This window comes from Argiope bruennichi, chromosome 10 (assembly GCF_947563725.1).
Source record: "Argiope bruennichi chromosome 10, qqArgBrue1.1, whole genome shotgun sequence".
NCBI classification, from domain to species: domain Eukaryota; kingdom Metazoa; phylum Arthropoda; class Arachnida; order Araneae; family Araneidae; genus Argiope; species Argiope bruennichi.
Window position 1 is genome coordinate 4,228,187 of NC_079160.1, and position 16,799 is coordinate 4,244,985.

The following is a 16,799-nucleotide window of genomic DNA, read 5'->3' on the forward strand; positions in this document are numbered from 1 at the left end:
TAAAAATATTTTTCAATGATTCTTATTTAAATATCATACCATTTTTCCATAATTTTAAAAATTAGAAAAAAAAAAAACCTTTTTTGTACAATTTGCAACGAAACTAAAACCGTTTTCTTTGTTTTTACAAATATTTTAATTGCACGGTTTTATTCCTCTTTTCAGGAATAAAAGGCCCATTTATGTATTTATATTCTCCAGTTATACCGTTATAAACCCTCACTTTCATATTTTATTTCATTATTAAAGAATATATGCTTTACGGAACTTATAAACCAAGCCCGATAATAAATTAATTGGAAAATATATCCCATATACTGAATAATTCTTTTTAAAAATTTTTCATCAGTATGCTTCAATCTAATTACCATGCTGCAAGACATATTAGATCGGTCGTTCATGATCCCTCCATGCCAAGCCATTTCTTTCCCTGCTTCTACTCTCTACTTTTTCCAATTTCTCGGGAAGCCTACATCATTGTGCATTTAGACACAAATCTGACGTTTCGCATTCACGAGACCCCCACACAACCACATTTCAAATGGCTTGGAGTGATTACGGGTTGGATAGCCAATATTCAACTCCGAGGCACGCCATTTCTGGGCGATTACCATGTTGACGACTGTTTCTGACATTTAAGGTTCCTGAATTTATTGCTGGGATCAACTGACCATTTGGCATGAGGAATAAAGGTAGAAACTTAGCAAAAGAAAGCTCCATATACAGAATCTACCGAACAGGATGATAAAATAACGTTGTTTAAATTTCTCTCTTTTTAAATTTTTTAGAAATATTTTGTGACAGCAACCGTGAATAACAAGTTATGAAAAAGAAATTAAAAATTTTAGGCAACAATTTTGTCTCAAAGTCAGCCTTTTTATTCTCATATGTAGAAAAAGAAAGACAATTGTGAAAGCCCCGGGATTCACGTACGCACGTCAATCTTAGAAGAGGCGAGAATACATCAATTCGTTTTTGTGTCACATTAAACTTCCAACCGCCTCATCGGAATCTCGTTTGAAATTGTCTATCTGAAAACTGGAATTGATAAGTAAATATTTCCGTATGCAGAGAATATAAAAATAGATACTTTTCTTCGGTAAATCAGTCATATTTACACGCACTTTGTTCTTTAACCAAGTGTAGTAATATGGGAACAATATCACATATTCTGAATTTAACCCTTTTCTGCTACAATTTTTTTCCTATATACAACGGAAATGTATACAACGGAATGTATAATGTCAGTATTCTTTGCCCTTTAGAATGGTATACGGATGCTACTTTTGCACTTTAAAGTAAAAATTCATTTAAAAATGTGTAGTCACAGTTCCATCATACCTTTCTCTGAAATCTGGTGACAGTAATGATAGAGTTCTTTTGTTGTTTAATTGTATTTAATGTAAGTTTAATGATAAAAATCTAATGATTCTGCAGTACAATTATCGATGAAAAAATAATCACGACTAGTCACCTTTAGTGACCAAATGGTTTGACAGAAATATTGGTTATATTTCATTCCAGTTAAATTTTTTATACACATTCGCATGACTATGATTTCATCAAATTGTAAAGCATTAAAGCCGTTTACTTTAATTGTCGTATATGTTCTGTTTATTGAGCTATATTGGATTTTACATAAATATCCAGTTTATCCATCTTCTAATTTCGCGATCTTGTAACTTCCGTCTAGTAAACTCCATAGATAATTAATAGAATCCTTCTTCTTTTGCTTACAACAACAAGAGAAAACCACGCAATTCAAGGTTTGATGAAACAATAAAAACGGTTTGAATTTCAGAGCAACAGTGAATTGTCTATTGTTGAAAATAGAGCAAACAGATATCTTTAAAAAATTGTCGATATACAGGCACGACTACCAGATTAGTAGAATTAAAAATGTCATTTTTTGAATTTTAAGATATGAAAATATTTTTTGTGCTGTAATATTTTCGGAAGTTTTGGTTAAAAAACTTCACATTTTCATTTAATTTTTAATTAATTAAAATTCTAATTAATTTTTTTTAATTGCTCCGAGGTTCAGATGCTTATCCACCAAATTATATGCGTGCCAAGTTTGTTAGTTACAGGACAAACGGCGAATCTTGCAGTGCACAAGCACACATACATATTAATATTTCTTTATAAGTAAAAAGCTAAAGATGAACAAACTGGTCGCCAAAAGCGACAAATTGGACAAATAAATAAATGATACAATTCACATCTAGAGTATTAAATTCCTTTTTTAAGTGAGAATTTTTTTTTTTATTATTATTAAATACACTGCAAAGCAGTAAAATCTTCGAGTGAGTTAAGGCCTTATTCTTCTTTCATTATATAATTCTCAGTGATAGTAAAGATGTCTTAGAATCCTTAAAATTAGTTAATCACAGATCTCTAACCATCATTCTTACACTACATAAAATTCTTCGCTTTATTCTTAATCATTCGTTGCCAGTTAATGATTTTGGACCGCATATTTTCCGAGTGCACATTTATTTTGCAACCTGGGACAGTATTCTTATTTTCAATCAATCACATTATAGATAAGTGTTCAGATTTCGAAACTAATATTGCCAGGTTATTGTTAGTGTTTTCGTACATTTATTTGTGAATGCGATTCCAAATATCGATTCTTACAAAATTATAATTTTATCGTCGATGACAAAGTTCCATTTGAGACATCTTGTTTCATCGGAAGGTAAATGCCATCCAGTATTAACCCATTTTATGTCGGTTGAAACAAAAGTACCTTCTAACATACAAAACAAGTCTTTCCCACCTTAGCAGACCAATCATATTTGTTAAGCCATGATAAACTAATTTTGCAATTTTAACACTTTCTTACAAGACTTTAAATATGATTGGTAATTTAATTCCAAGCATTATATTTAGCACGGTACAGGTAAATTCTGCAACAACGATACGTCAAATATGACAAGACATTGATTCAAGATTTAAAATCATTTAAAATCATTAATAATGCTTCATTATAATCATTTAAAATCATTAATAATGCTTCATTATAATCATTTAAAATCATTATTAATAAATCGATGTCAAAAGGCTCCAGCAAACTAAGAGTGCTCGAGTCCCCAAATTATTTATAAAGCAACTTATTTTAAAACGCCTTGTCAATAGAAATATTGACTTTTATTTTTATGTATACTAAGAAAGACAAAGAATTTAATTCATTCATCTGAAAATATTTGAATTTTTCAACATTTTTACTGGAAAATCACGCCAAAATATTTTCTTTAACATTAATATAATCTTTTTCTTAATTTTTACACAGGAAATTTATTTCTAAACACTTTATAACTAAAAGCAGGCGGTAATAACTCTTAAACAAACATCACGAAGACCTTGAAGTATTTGTTTACTTCTTACTTACTGTCAAAAACAGAGGAGTGATTAGTTAAAATTCAAAATACAAGTTGCAAGATGAATGTGCACTTGTGAAATATGATGTTGGGCCGTAGACGAACTGTACTGATCTCGCTATGTTAGTTCAGTAAGTATGCTGTCATATCAAATCGGTTAATGAGAACACACAGAATAACAAAGTTTTGTATCAGAAAGTCTCATCGCCGCTACCAGAAAGAAAAATAATAAAAAAGAAAACCGCCGTTAAAAGAAATCGTAGATATTTTCACATAGGTATGCATTAGGATATTATAACAAAATGGCGAAACTAGGAAAGGTGGTGTTTTTTAAGCAAATTCCAAACTAATATGTTTCTTAATAATAAATGTCTTCACAGATATTATTCATTGTTACATTTTCGAACTATCCATGAGAGAGAAAAAATACAACACATCTTTTTTTTTTATTATTATTATTTACCCAGATAATTCATGACTTTCAAGTCTTTAAAGAAATTCCAGATTTGGAACCTGCTCATCCTGATGTCTCTCTTGGAAACCTGTTAAATTTAGGCACGAATAAGGACACGAGATCAAGTTGAAAGCACAAGTAAAGCTTCCTGTTCTGCAATCGCTTCTAGTTTGTACTCTCTTAGATCTCTTTTGTATAGTCTGTTTATTATTTATTACCTTATCATTATTTAATGTTTTAGATGCTTCCCCCTCCCCCTCTTCTCGACACTATCGTTGGCGACTCGTCAAAACCTTCTAAAATTATTTTTAAATGTCGCATTCAAGTTTTTTAATCTAATTTGGTTGTTTCCTAATTTTGAGAGTTCAATGATAGCGAAAACGGAGAAGAGGCATTAAAAACAATACAGGAAAGGAAACAAGAAGCTAGGAAAACGCTGGTCGGGGATATTCGGCGAATAACTCAGGACAGCATCCAAATCGCCTGGAACTGAATAGCATTCAAAGAACAAAAACAACCCTTTGAATTTAACGGCATTAGAATTGCAGTTCGAATTGACTCCCTTAAAGCGCGTCCAATCGATTTTTTTTTTTTTTAACTCTGTCACTCTGTTTTCTTATCTTTTTACTGCATTTTCTCATTGGTTGTTTATGAGTTTCGCTGCAGGGCGTCTCGACAGACACGCATATGGTTTATATGATATTTATTTTTTTCTGTTAGAGGTTACTCTTCAATAAAAAAGTATATAAATAGTTTTTTTAAAACATTATAGATATGAAATTTTTTTAAGGAAGGATCCATTATTACATGCAAAAAACTATGAACATTGCAGACGATTTATTATACATTTTATTTAATATTCATTTTTGGACGACTATTATCATGCTCACAGGGCATAGACAGAAGTGTGTAGGGGAATTATCTACTGAATTATCACTTCAACATTTACATAAATTTACTATTTACAAAATTATAAGGAATTTATATTATATACTGGTTATTTGACATGCTTGAAATGAAACACATTTCAAGTACAGTTTTTAAATTAAAAATTTATTGGTTTGTAAGGGTTTATTATTTTTTAAATGCCATTTTTTGATTAATATGTTTACAGCATTTCAAATTTATGAGCTCACGATGCGCCACTGATTGTGGCATCATTAAAGATGCAAAGCTTCTGCTTGTAGCAAAAACTACAAATTTCCATTAGAAATAAAAAGAAACATAATTTTGAAGAAAAAGCTATTAGTTAATTATTACGAAACCTTCTTTCTACTCCACAATATTTTTATGTGAAAGCAGTGAAAAAATCGGTAACTTGGATTGTTATGAAAACGACTATTTATGGATTCTTTTATGGATCGACTATTATGGACTATTTATGGATCACTTTGATTTATACAGATAAAAAGATGTAAACATGCATAACAGACACATGATTCAAAGTATAACTGACTGGAATATAAAAAATAACATATGTTCCTGTTATAGGTTTAGGTTTAGATTTAGATTTTTGGCACAAGATCCTGTTGCAGAATATGCTGCGCCGAAGCAACTTAAAATTTTCACAAAATTTTCCTGTTATAGGAAAGGAATACAAAAAAATCGCTCGGTATTTCTTCCATTCTCAACGAAATTCTTGTAAACGAATTCTCATACCTCAGGGAATAAATTTTTTTCAGTTAGTAGTTTCAATGTTTTATGAGATACAGATCTGCAAAGAAAAAAAATTATATTCATATTTTTATTTTTCAACAGATCGAAAGACAACTGCTTAGAGAACTAATAATAATGCATGAGATAAAATAAAAATGAAAATTAGGGATGAGATGTTATTATAGTTAAAACTCAGAAGTAAAGCTCTCATTTTTAACTGACTGCACAGTGAGAATCTGCATAGAAATAAACTTCCATATCTAAAAATTTATCTAATTCAAAATGTGAAGTTTCAAATGAGCGCTTAAGGGAAACAATCTATATAAATTGGAAAAAAAAAAAAAAAAAAAAAAAACATTTTACATTCTTTTTATAAAATTTTGTTTTTGGCTTAGGAACAACTAAAAACCAATTGCATTCTTGCATCTTCTGCAGTTTGTGGAATACAACACATTTTTCCCATATCTGCTGTGGCACCAACTTATTCTGGTCGAAGGGCTTTGAACAAGAGTCCACAACAACATGTAACATCTTTTAATTAGCATCTTATAATGAGTAAAATGTCATCTATCAGTCAACTTTTGAATTGTTGTTTTCCTTCTCAAAATAAATTCTAATAGCTTCATGCCTACTCAGATAAAATATGAGATCAATCTCATCAATGGACTATTTTGAAAGTGCAACTTGAATTATAGTCAATTTACATAAGTATTTTGAATATTCGCCGACTACATCCACCTTCTCTGACTAATTGTTTCTCCTGATTGGATCTGAATCTTCTCACCACTTCAACAGACCTCTAGAGCTTCATGACCAATAGAACAATCGACTGGAGGTTGGCATCTTTAAGCAATATTACACACTTCGAGTCGCCTCGGACAAATTTTCGAAGAAAAAACGCATTTCCTGTTTATACATAGGTATTATAGAGGAATTGAATAGAGTATTATACTAGGAAATGGTGTATCTCAAAATATAGAGAGAGCATAGACAACCATTGATGAAGTATCTGAGGGTCATAAACATTCATATGAAATAAAAATTATGGAAATCCGTCAAGTGATTATATTTAAAGAAATAGTCCCGGTTTTTCTCCATAGAGAATGTACATTTAAGTAATTTCTTTATTTTTAATATGGATGATGAAGGTAAGCAATTGACCATTGATGGCATATCTAGAAGTCCTAAGCTTTCACACGAAACAAATGTTGAGAATTCGACGATTGGTTCTGCGGTCTCCCTTTATTATTTTAAATACTTAGATAAAATAAAAATATGTTATAGATTTATAAATTTTTTACATTTAAAATTCCACATAAAACATTAAATTCTAATAACATTGAAAGTATCTTAAAACAAACTTTCATCAATATTCATGTATTTATTTTATTGCTTAATTCAACTGGCGAAACTTTAAATGAAAAAAAGAGAGTTTTTAATTTAAAAATAATAGAAATAGTTGAAAACCAGTAGAAATTTTTGGAAAAGTAGAATTTGAAATAAATTTTTTAACAAACCTTAAATAATCTGTTAGAGTGATAATAGTATATTACTTATTTTCAACGAATCAGAATTAATTTTTTCATATACATAAATAAAAAATATCAGCCAAGTTTCTTCAACATTTAACTTTTCTTTTAAAAATAATTTAGAAAATTTTCTGGAATGAAAATAGTTACAATGAGAATTTAAGATGAATTACATTAATAAAATAAAAACGGAAAACAGACTAGCGATACATACCTTAGAGCGTAATTTGGTATCATTTTGTTATATACTAGATAAATCTGAAATGGTTGCTCATTAATCACGTAGCATTTGTTTTCTTCTAAAAATATGTAATATTCCAGAGGCTGGCAATTCCCATAATCAATATCACCATAGTCAAATGAGGAACCTATAAAATATTTAGAGAAATTAATTTATGAATTACGCACACAAACACCAGTTCTAAGTATGAAAACTATATTAAAAGGAATTAATAATTATCAAAAATAAAAAAAAATGTACAACATAGCTCAGAGATGTTTATTTGCTTACAGATTCAGATTTTCATCTAAATACGTTCAGCATGTTACATTTTTGCCTTTTTGTAAAACATACAATAACTTTTTTTTTTTTTTAATATTTTTAAAAATGCCAGATATATTTTACGTCAATCAAGAAGAAAGTATTTTTCTGTTCTTTATGTATAAAAAGGAGAATATTTAGTTCATTGTTACAAAATTTTCATTAAACCTTCCATGTGTTTATTTTCAATTCCCTGTGTTATGTGTATGTGTGAGAAAAATTAGATGTAGGTATAATGGGAAAAAAAATAAGATATTGTTATACTAAAATTTACATTTATCGCACATTGAATCAGGCTAATGACAGTTACAAGTATAAACGTCATATGTAAGTATGTTAAAAATTTTAAAAAAATGTTTTTTAATTAACTTTTAATTGAATATCAACATGAATATATATATATATATATATATATATATGTGAATAAGAATAATTGCTGGGATAAATTATGTTTTAGAAACAGGCAAATACAGTTACTTTTTCATGTTAACAATAGTTTTTTAAAAGAATGACGCACAATGTAGTTAAGCATTGTGAGTGGTCATTTAAATGCAAATACATAATATGATTCAAAATATTAACATTTTCTTCAATAAGAATGGGAACACTAAAAATTAGATAATCTTTGTGCACATGGAGACTAAGTTTTTAATTAAACTGTCATGAAACCTTTACTAAAATCTTCCTATTTCTTCCTTGTATTTGTGAACAATATTTAAGGATTCACCAGGTATGTTTGGCTTGCAATTGAATTTAAATTGCAGTGGAACTTCACTTAACGAATACATTTTGTTCGAGAATCTAAAATCCCGGAATGTGAAACGCTCGTAATGAGGTACATTTTTTTCCGTAGGAATTCATGTGAAATAGGATGTCCCAAGAGAAATATCCAAACAAATTTATAATTATGTGATTTATTTATAATGCCCTGTTTTATTTTAAAGAAAGGCATTTATTTGTTCTCAGCTAGGCAATTTAGAGAAATAGCAGTCAAGTTTCTTAATGTGCTTCAGCATGTCCCTTATTTCACTGGAAAGTTGCTGTTCTGGTGGTCCTATTCTTCTTCTCTCTCTTCTCCTTATCTCATTCGAAATTTCTCCTTGTGACACAGAAAGCAGCTGAATAAGCCCTTCCAGAATTCTGGCAATGTTCTTCCACTAGCTGATGGATCTCTTTGCTGTGCCCCTCTAACCCCATAATCTTGTACAGACACATAATCTCGTGGATGAAAATTTCACAAATACTTGCTAAAATACCTCGATGTCAAGGTCTCCGGCCAAAGCATCTGCTATGCAGAAAATAAAGAATCTCGTCAAACAAGTGCTCAACACAGACTGACACCCGATCGTGCATGTCACTCGTTCTACGAAATATTGATCGTTAAGAGGTTCGTTTTTAACATTTTGTTTTGCAAATCACTCTTTATGAGAGGTGCTTGTTAAGCGAGGTATGATTGTATTTACGAATATTCACTTTTATTTATATAGATAAAAGATTTTAATTCAGTAACAATATAATACAAAAAGTAAAACGCGCTTTTCTACACATAAAAACAATTTTTAATTACTAAAAATGGTTAATTCATTCATTGCCATGAAAGTTTCAATGAACCCTTTCTTATGCTTTGTATTATTCACGATGAAGAAAATCTATCCAGGTGTTCAGATTTCTATTATGTACAAACTGTTTTTTTACAAAGAGATAAGATCTTAAAAAGTTCTTTCTAACAACGTATGAAAATTCCATCAAATGGGATGCAACAACTCTCATCAACTATTCAATATTTTTTATTTATTTTTATCAATTTATATTCAATTATTTGGCACATTTTAAAAATCATTTATTTATTTCCCCTTTTCATCTATACTCTATATACTTATAATAAAGCTCAATGTGTGTGTGCGTGTGTTGGCGCTCTACAGGCCAGGTCATTTGACATACAGCTACCAAATTTGATACATGTATACCCTAGAGGTCGGGAATGTGCACCTGGGGTCCCTTTTTTTTGAAATTTTAATTAGAACTTTAATTATTAATTAAAAACTAACTTTCCCGCCAAAAAATCTTCCATTTTCCCCATCGCCAAATGAGTAAGGCTTCAAGTTTTTTTTTTCTCCCAACAGTAATGAGGCTAGGGTTAACATTTTTCGGCCGATTATTTCAAACGATTCTGTTTATTTTCTTAATGTTTTATGCATTTAAAATTAAATATTGTTAATTAATCCATGTTTCAGATTCATTCTGAAGTACTTTTGAGTTAAAATAACACAGAATAAAGGAAATTAAAAATGTCTAATCTGCATAGCGTTACCCCAACTGGCGTAGAAAAATTCACGCATTTGCGTTACCGTAACTGCGAAGAAAATTCACGCATGCGCATTGTTTTCTGACTGTTACCATGGCAACCAACGGATGATTTAAATTATTTTTAGGTTAGTTGCATGCTTTTGTAAGTAAATTGTATTTATGTTAGTTAAATATTTTTTGTATATGCTTATAGTTTTAAGTACATCGTTTTTTAAGTAGTTTTTTTTTAAACCTGTTTTCAATGATTTAAATTATTTTTAGGTTAGTTGCATGCTTTTGTAATTAAATTGTATTTATGTTAGTTGTATATTTTTTTTGTATATGCTTATAATTTTAAGTACATCGTTTTTTAAGTAGTTTTTTTAAACCTGTTTTCGACCGATTATTTTAAACGATTCATTTTATTTTCTTAGGGTTTGATGCATTTAAAATGAAACATTGTTAATGAATCGATCTGTTCATGATGAATCTGAGAAAATTTTGTTGACAAATTCTTGAGATATTACATAAATTAAGAAAGATATTTTTTAGTGCCCAAAACGTTTAAACGCTCAATGACTCTGTTATCAGTAATCATATTATTAAAAAAAAATGTTTTGTTTCAGTAAAAAATATTATTATATTAATTGCAGATTAATCATTTACACTTTAATTTAAAGCATAAATTCTACGAGAGGTAACAGAAAATTAGAGAGATACATATTACGTTATGACTGAAGGCCTTCATAATATTATGAGTGAATTATATGACTCTCAAAATTTGAAGTTTTAAAATATTTTGATGAAGAATCTATTAAAGTTGGAATTGCGTAAAATATTTAATGGTACGACCGGAGTTTAACCCCCTGTTTGGCACAATTTTTAAAAATAGCCAACAACGGTCTTGCGAAATGTTCAAAAGCAAAGGAGCAGATGTCCATTTATAGTGTATAATAAAGATTGCCAGTTTTGGCGCGTTATCGCAACTTGGCGAAGAAGGGGGTTAAACTTCGGTTCAACCTATTTAATTATTAAAATTTAAACGAACATTAAGACTGGCGAACCGGCTGGTCGCCAAAGGCGGCTAGTATTAAATAAAATTTAATGCAATACTCTACTAATGCAATACTCTTCAAATAATCTTCTGAATTGTAAGGAAAAAATGAAAAAGGTGGGTTTTAAAATTTTTGTATTTTAAATGAACAGGCAATTAAATATTAAAAATGGGATTACATTTTTTTGTATATCTATTAATGAATTATTGAATATTTAACAGATATTAAAAAAAAAGGATAAATTAAACGAATATGCAAAAAAAAAAAAAAAAAAATCCATAAAAAGAATTTAAACTAAATAGTTAATTGTAATAAAAACTAATTTCATAAGCATTTGTTGAGCAGCAATTAAAACGCCACATCAATATTTTTCATTTGCAGTTTGTAGCTAATTTACATTTACAAAATCTAATTTGCTTATATAATTTTTAACTTAACATAAATAATAAAAAAAATACAAAAAATAGTAATTTAAATAAATATTTCTTGAATAGCATGATTAAAAGTATAAACAAATAGTAGGATATTACTTTTTTAAAAACATTAAGGAAATTCTTTACTATAAGGAAAGAGAACATACACATATTATCTGCCAATAATTTTTTGTCCATCTCAGAATCTTTGTTTTTGAAATACGTTCCAACTATAAGTTTATATAAAGTCCTTAAAGCTTCTTGTTGTCTCTGTATTTCAAGTGCTGATGTCGATTTTTGAGTAGCAAAACTAGATGTCAGTGAACTGCAGAGTGATTGATTCGTTTCAGAATGGATCAGCAACAAACTAAATAACAAATAAAAAAGCAATTACAATATAGAAAGAATAATATAAGTAATTACTAAATAGATTTAATAAATACAACTTTTATCGAGAACCAACCACCATTACGGAAGTTTTTCATCCCCATATCTGAGGTGCCCCTCGGGGAATATCTGAAAGGCAAAGTAGCCCATCTTTACCTCATTCTTCATTGCCATATTCTTAGTTGCTAAAGGAATCAATAAACTTAGCTTGGACCTATAAATTTGCTTCACTGCTGAAACAACAAAGGGTTTAGGGAGAGAATGAATATTTTATCTTTCATCATTTTTTTAATTATCATAAGTACGGGAGTTTTCTGTACAGGCATTGTGGGACTGCAGCTCCTGCAACCTTACTTTAGTCTTTGGGTTTAAACACATTATTTATTTGATTTTGCACATGACAATCAAATCCATTAAAAATCTAATGCATTTTTTTCTTTTCGTGCTCTCAGTCTCGGGACATGCCTTTCTTTGTATACAAAGGCAACATTTTAAAGGACTGCATTCGAATTCAATCTCGATTTTCTTCTGTTGTGCAAAAGACGCAACATTGTTTTCCTGGCAAATGGTTTAAAGGGAACCAAACACTGCAAGAATGTGCAGATTTTCTGCATTTTTCCATTGTGCAAACATTTCATCAATCCATCACTTGGAAATAAATTTTTTTCTTCTCAATAATTGCGCAAAAGATTTCCTTTCGAACGTATTTACATTGTGATGTGAATGACCTCAGATTTCATTATTTTTTCACTGTTCAGTTGCTGAAATCCGTGAATCTAAAAATGAGACCTGCAAGAAAAATAATTTTAAAAATACAGTTTGAAGATCAATTTTTAATCGTCATTTATAAATTTAGAACTTTCTTGATTAAAAAGTTCTCTTCATTAAGTCAGATATCTAACTATTTTTATTAACTAATTATTAAATTATTCAAAGTTAATTAGAAAAGGCAATTTAATTAGTACAGAATAAAGTTACTGAGCATCAAAATTATAGCACCATTGATGGTATCAGTTCAAAATCAGTCGTTGATTATGCTTGTTATTAAGACACTGATCTTCAAAATTAAGAGAATTTTCACTTTGGGTCGATTACCTCCAGAATTTAATAAAATGAGACACGTATCATGCAAAAACAAACACCATATTAAGGATCGTGTTTAAGGGTGATTCCAAAGGAAAGTTAAAAGAGACGCTGCAAGGTGGGGGTGGATGTGGAGTAACAAAGGGTATGGTTCTCTCTAATATACAGCTTTCATACTGAGAATTAGGCAATTTACAAGACCTTACGGCAGTTGCTCTTACTCCTCCAGTAATGCTTTTCATGTAGTAGATGGACTCATTCTAAATATAGTCTATGGAATTAAGATCCAGTGCTATCAGCTCTGAGTTCACTTTTAAGAATGAGTGATCCTTCACATAAGAGCTCGTCTGACCGATGAATTATGTCAGGGTTCTTATTATTAAAAAAAAAAGGTAGGGGTGAAATAAAGGAGAGTTGCGAAAAAAAATCAAATGATGAAATGAAAACAAATAGTAAGATAGCTCTTTCAGTAAACGCGACTTCAAGAAAGTGCATTACTCATTAAAATGACACAGCTTACTTGACTTTAACGTTTGTAGATTGCGAACAATAAGAAATGTTTGGATGCTCCTTTGACGCATTGTACATACATCATTGCAATGAAATATTTGGAGAAAATCGAGTGAAAATTATTTTAATGTCAAACCCTAGAGCACTATTATTTCAATAATACTCTCCCCCATTAAAAAGAGAAAAAAAAATTATCAATACTTTTTTCTGAAAGTGTAAAGTTGTTTGAAATTAACTTACCAAATGATGTTGGGGTCTAATTCAATTGAAGATGGAAAGTTTCTAGGGTATAAACTAGATGTAACTTTTAATGTATCGAAGCAACATTTCCAAATTTTGGGTGCCTAGAAAAAAAATTTCGTTCAATAGATAACTTTCTAATAGTAGTGTTCACCAACTCGAACTGCTTTGAAATCGCGAGTTTCTTATTCTCAACACCAAAATTTTGGTTGTATGGGGTTTTCTTGAAACACTATAATCTGTCTTCTTTATGGCAATGTAATTTCATTTTCCAAATCCTCACATAAACTGCACAGATAATCAATCAGCAGAATGTTTTTTTTTCCTTAGCTTCCAACATAGGAATTAAAATCTTATGAAACTATGTAAGCACTTTGAATCTCATTGCAACAATGAAATCGATTGTTGAAAATGATTGCTAAATAAATAAAATAAAATGCAAAACAAGCTGGTATCATTTAAAAAAATATTTTTGATTTTAAATATAGTAGTAAATCCTTTTTGTGCAATATTCTTTTGGTTGAAAAGCACCAAAATCTGGTATAATTCTTCAAACTATATCTGGTAGCTCTATGTATCTTTCTTGTAGATAGAGAACATATACACATTTTCCTTTATTAGTAGAGATATGATTTCCAATAAATATAGCCTAGTTAATTTAAGAAGGCGATCACACACACATACCTTGAAATTTGTATTTAATTATGTTGCATGTGTAACAAAAATTATAAAATAAGTTAATTTTTTTTAAGAATTACTTATTTTGATAAATTTATTAAAATAATAGGATTTTTTCCCCATTTGGTAATGGACAAGGAAAACTAATATCTTAGTTAATGAAGCTCTTTTCTGATTTGTATTTCTAAGTTCATAAAACATATCCTTGAATATCAAATTTATTGTGAATTTGTGATTTGAAGATATATAATTTTTATTTCAAAGAACAGAAATATCTCAATAGTTCAGGTAAATTTAAAATGCACAATTTTTTTAAAAAGCTGTATTTAAATATATCTTAACAAATGAAGAATTTTATACTTTTTAAAAGAATTTCTTCTCTTTAATGAATATATCAAAACCTCAAGCATCCTCATCCCCACTTTTTTGGTAAAATGTCTTCATGTGATGCTTGCAGAATTTCACATTAGTAATTCATCTGGATCAATTACCTTTGTATTTAATGAAGCTTTTTCCTATGAAATATTTCTAATTCTATACCTCCCTCTTATTATTCATTATTTTTATTATAGTGAGATTGTATAATAATTAATTCAGTGAAAAAATATCATTAACATTAATATTTATGAATATTTAAAAATCTTAAAATTTACATAAAGAAAATATTTACCACAGATTGTAAAATAAATAATTTTATAAAACATTGCATTCATTTGCATAAAAGTTGAATAAATAATTTAAATATTACTATATTAAGCTGCTGTTGGGAATCTAAGTAGCTTATATTGACATTTCATGCACTTCAATCATCAATGCAGCATAATTGATTCTGCATTCTGAGTATACATAAACTATTTTAATGATTATACATTCTAAAAAAACATTTTGTTATGGAGTAGGAATCTGAAATCTAATCAAAAATCGAATTGAATATATAGTGTAATAACTAAATTAATAATATATCTGCATTTAGATAAAATATCTAGATAGCATTATATTTTGAATAATTTAAAATTTTCATTGTTAATCAATCAGATGATTAGTTGTAAATCCTTGGAATGTAATAACTGAAATCATTACTTGGTCCATAGTTTTAAGTTCAGTGATGTACTTTGAAGTTTCGTGGGGGGGGGAAGCCAGTATTTTATTTTAAAATGTAACATTGGTATGTTTCATACTTCTTTGGCATTTCTTTTAAAAAAATAATAATATTCTGCATAATTCATACTGCCATATATTGTTAAATTTTGCAAAATATTGTTAATACAATATGAATGTATTTACAGTATATTTTACTAAAAAATACATGATGGCTTTGTTTCTACAAATCCTAATGAATTCAAATGTTTTCGTTTGAAAGAAAATTATTCATGAAAACTAAAAAGGGTGCACATACATGCACATGCACACACTTTTACTTAAATAAGCACTGGTTTTTATAAACCTTTTCCATTTTTCAGAAATAGTTTTGATTGCTTTTTTTTATATATACTTTAACAATTTGTATCTTCTTATTTACATTATTTTAAATATAAACAAGTTGACAAGTACATATAAAAGTTAAATACTTTGACTATTAATTTATTTAATTTGCAAGAAAAAATGTATTAATTTTGCTTCTCAAATTTTGTTTTAAAATTAGATTAGCAGATACACTTCAGTAATTATTGAATTTCTAAGAATAGCTATTCAGAACAAAGATACCAGCCAATAAACAACAAAGAGACAATAATAATAATTTTAAAAAGTCAGCTTTATTGCTAATGTTACCTTGAAACATGTAAATATGGTATAGTCATGCTAACATTTGATAATGGAAACTAATTCATATGTACTGAAAAGTAATAACTAAAAAAATCAATATATATATATATATTATATTATATATATATATATATTCAAATACGCTAAATTTAAGGGGGGGGGCAATCATTGCAGTAAAAACAATAAACATTAGAAGTGTGTAATAACAGCTAAACATCAGCTATTAATAATGGTTGGGCAGAAATGATAAAATCAGGGCCATTGCATTTGAAAATAACTTAAGCAAAAGATGTCAGTTGATTGTATGTTGGGTAATTCATATATATTTGCAGATAAGTGAATATAACTAACAGTAAATAATCAGAAAAGAGATAAAGAAATTTTATGAGGACATAAATAATACTATAGTTATAAAAAAGATTATTTTAAATAAGTTCATTCATGCACTACCCTTAGGTAGGAAGGGTGTAGATAGCTTCAGCTAAGAAAAGGCTGAAGTATTGAAGAGTTCTGTTTTCTGTAATATCCAATACTCCCTTGTCACAAATGAACCAATGCTCTTTGAGTGATTTTAAAAAAATTCAAAGACATGAGAGTCACATAGAATAGAAATATCATTACTTTATAAAGGATGTCAGTGCATATTCCATCAAAATTCGATTAGAAGAAGACTTTTTAGGTCATGTATAGCTCTAAGATTTTCCTAGAGTAGCACAATCAATTTCAAAAACTTGTGTACGCACTTATTTCTGAATGTTAATTGTTTCATCCCATATAAACCAATCAATGATTAGAGACATCTCTTCACCAAAATAATAAA

General features: G+C 28.9%; 1 protein-coding gene across 3 annotated transcripts in view; it reads right to left on the bottom strand.

Annotated features, from left to right (window-relative positions):
* Window positions 1–1,122: 1,122 nt before the first annotated feature.
* The window catches only part of LOC129988902 (protein fuzzy homolog), a 34,211-nt gene continuing 18,534 nt past the window's right edge, over window positions 1,123–16,799 (bottom strand). For 2 of the 3 annotated variants that reach the window (XM_056097189.1, XM_056097190.1), the window contains exons 7-10: window positions 13,538–13,641; window positions 11,485–11,684; window positions 7,237–7,390; window positions 1,123–5,551 (exon numbers count right to left, since the gene is read on the bottom strand). In XM_056097189.1, the coding sequence (XP_055953164.1) occupies window positions 5,491–5,551; window positions 7,237–7,390; window positions 11,485–11,684; window positions 13,538–13,641 (519 nt within the window). In that variant the 3' untranslated portion in view covers window positions 1,123–5,490. The remainder of the gene's footprint in view (window positions 5,552–7,236; window positions 7,391–11,484; window positions 11,685–13,537; window positions 13,642–16,799) is intronic. The other variant, XM_056097188.1, reaches the window with a different exon arrangement.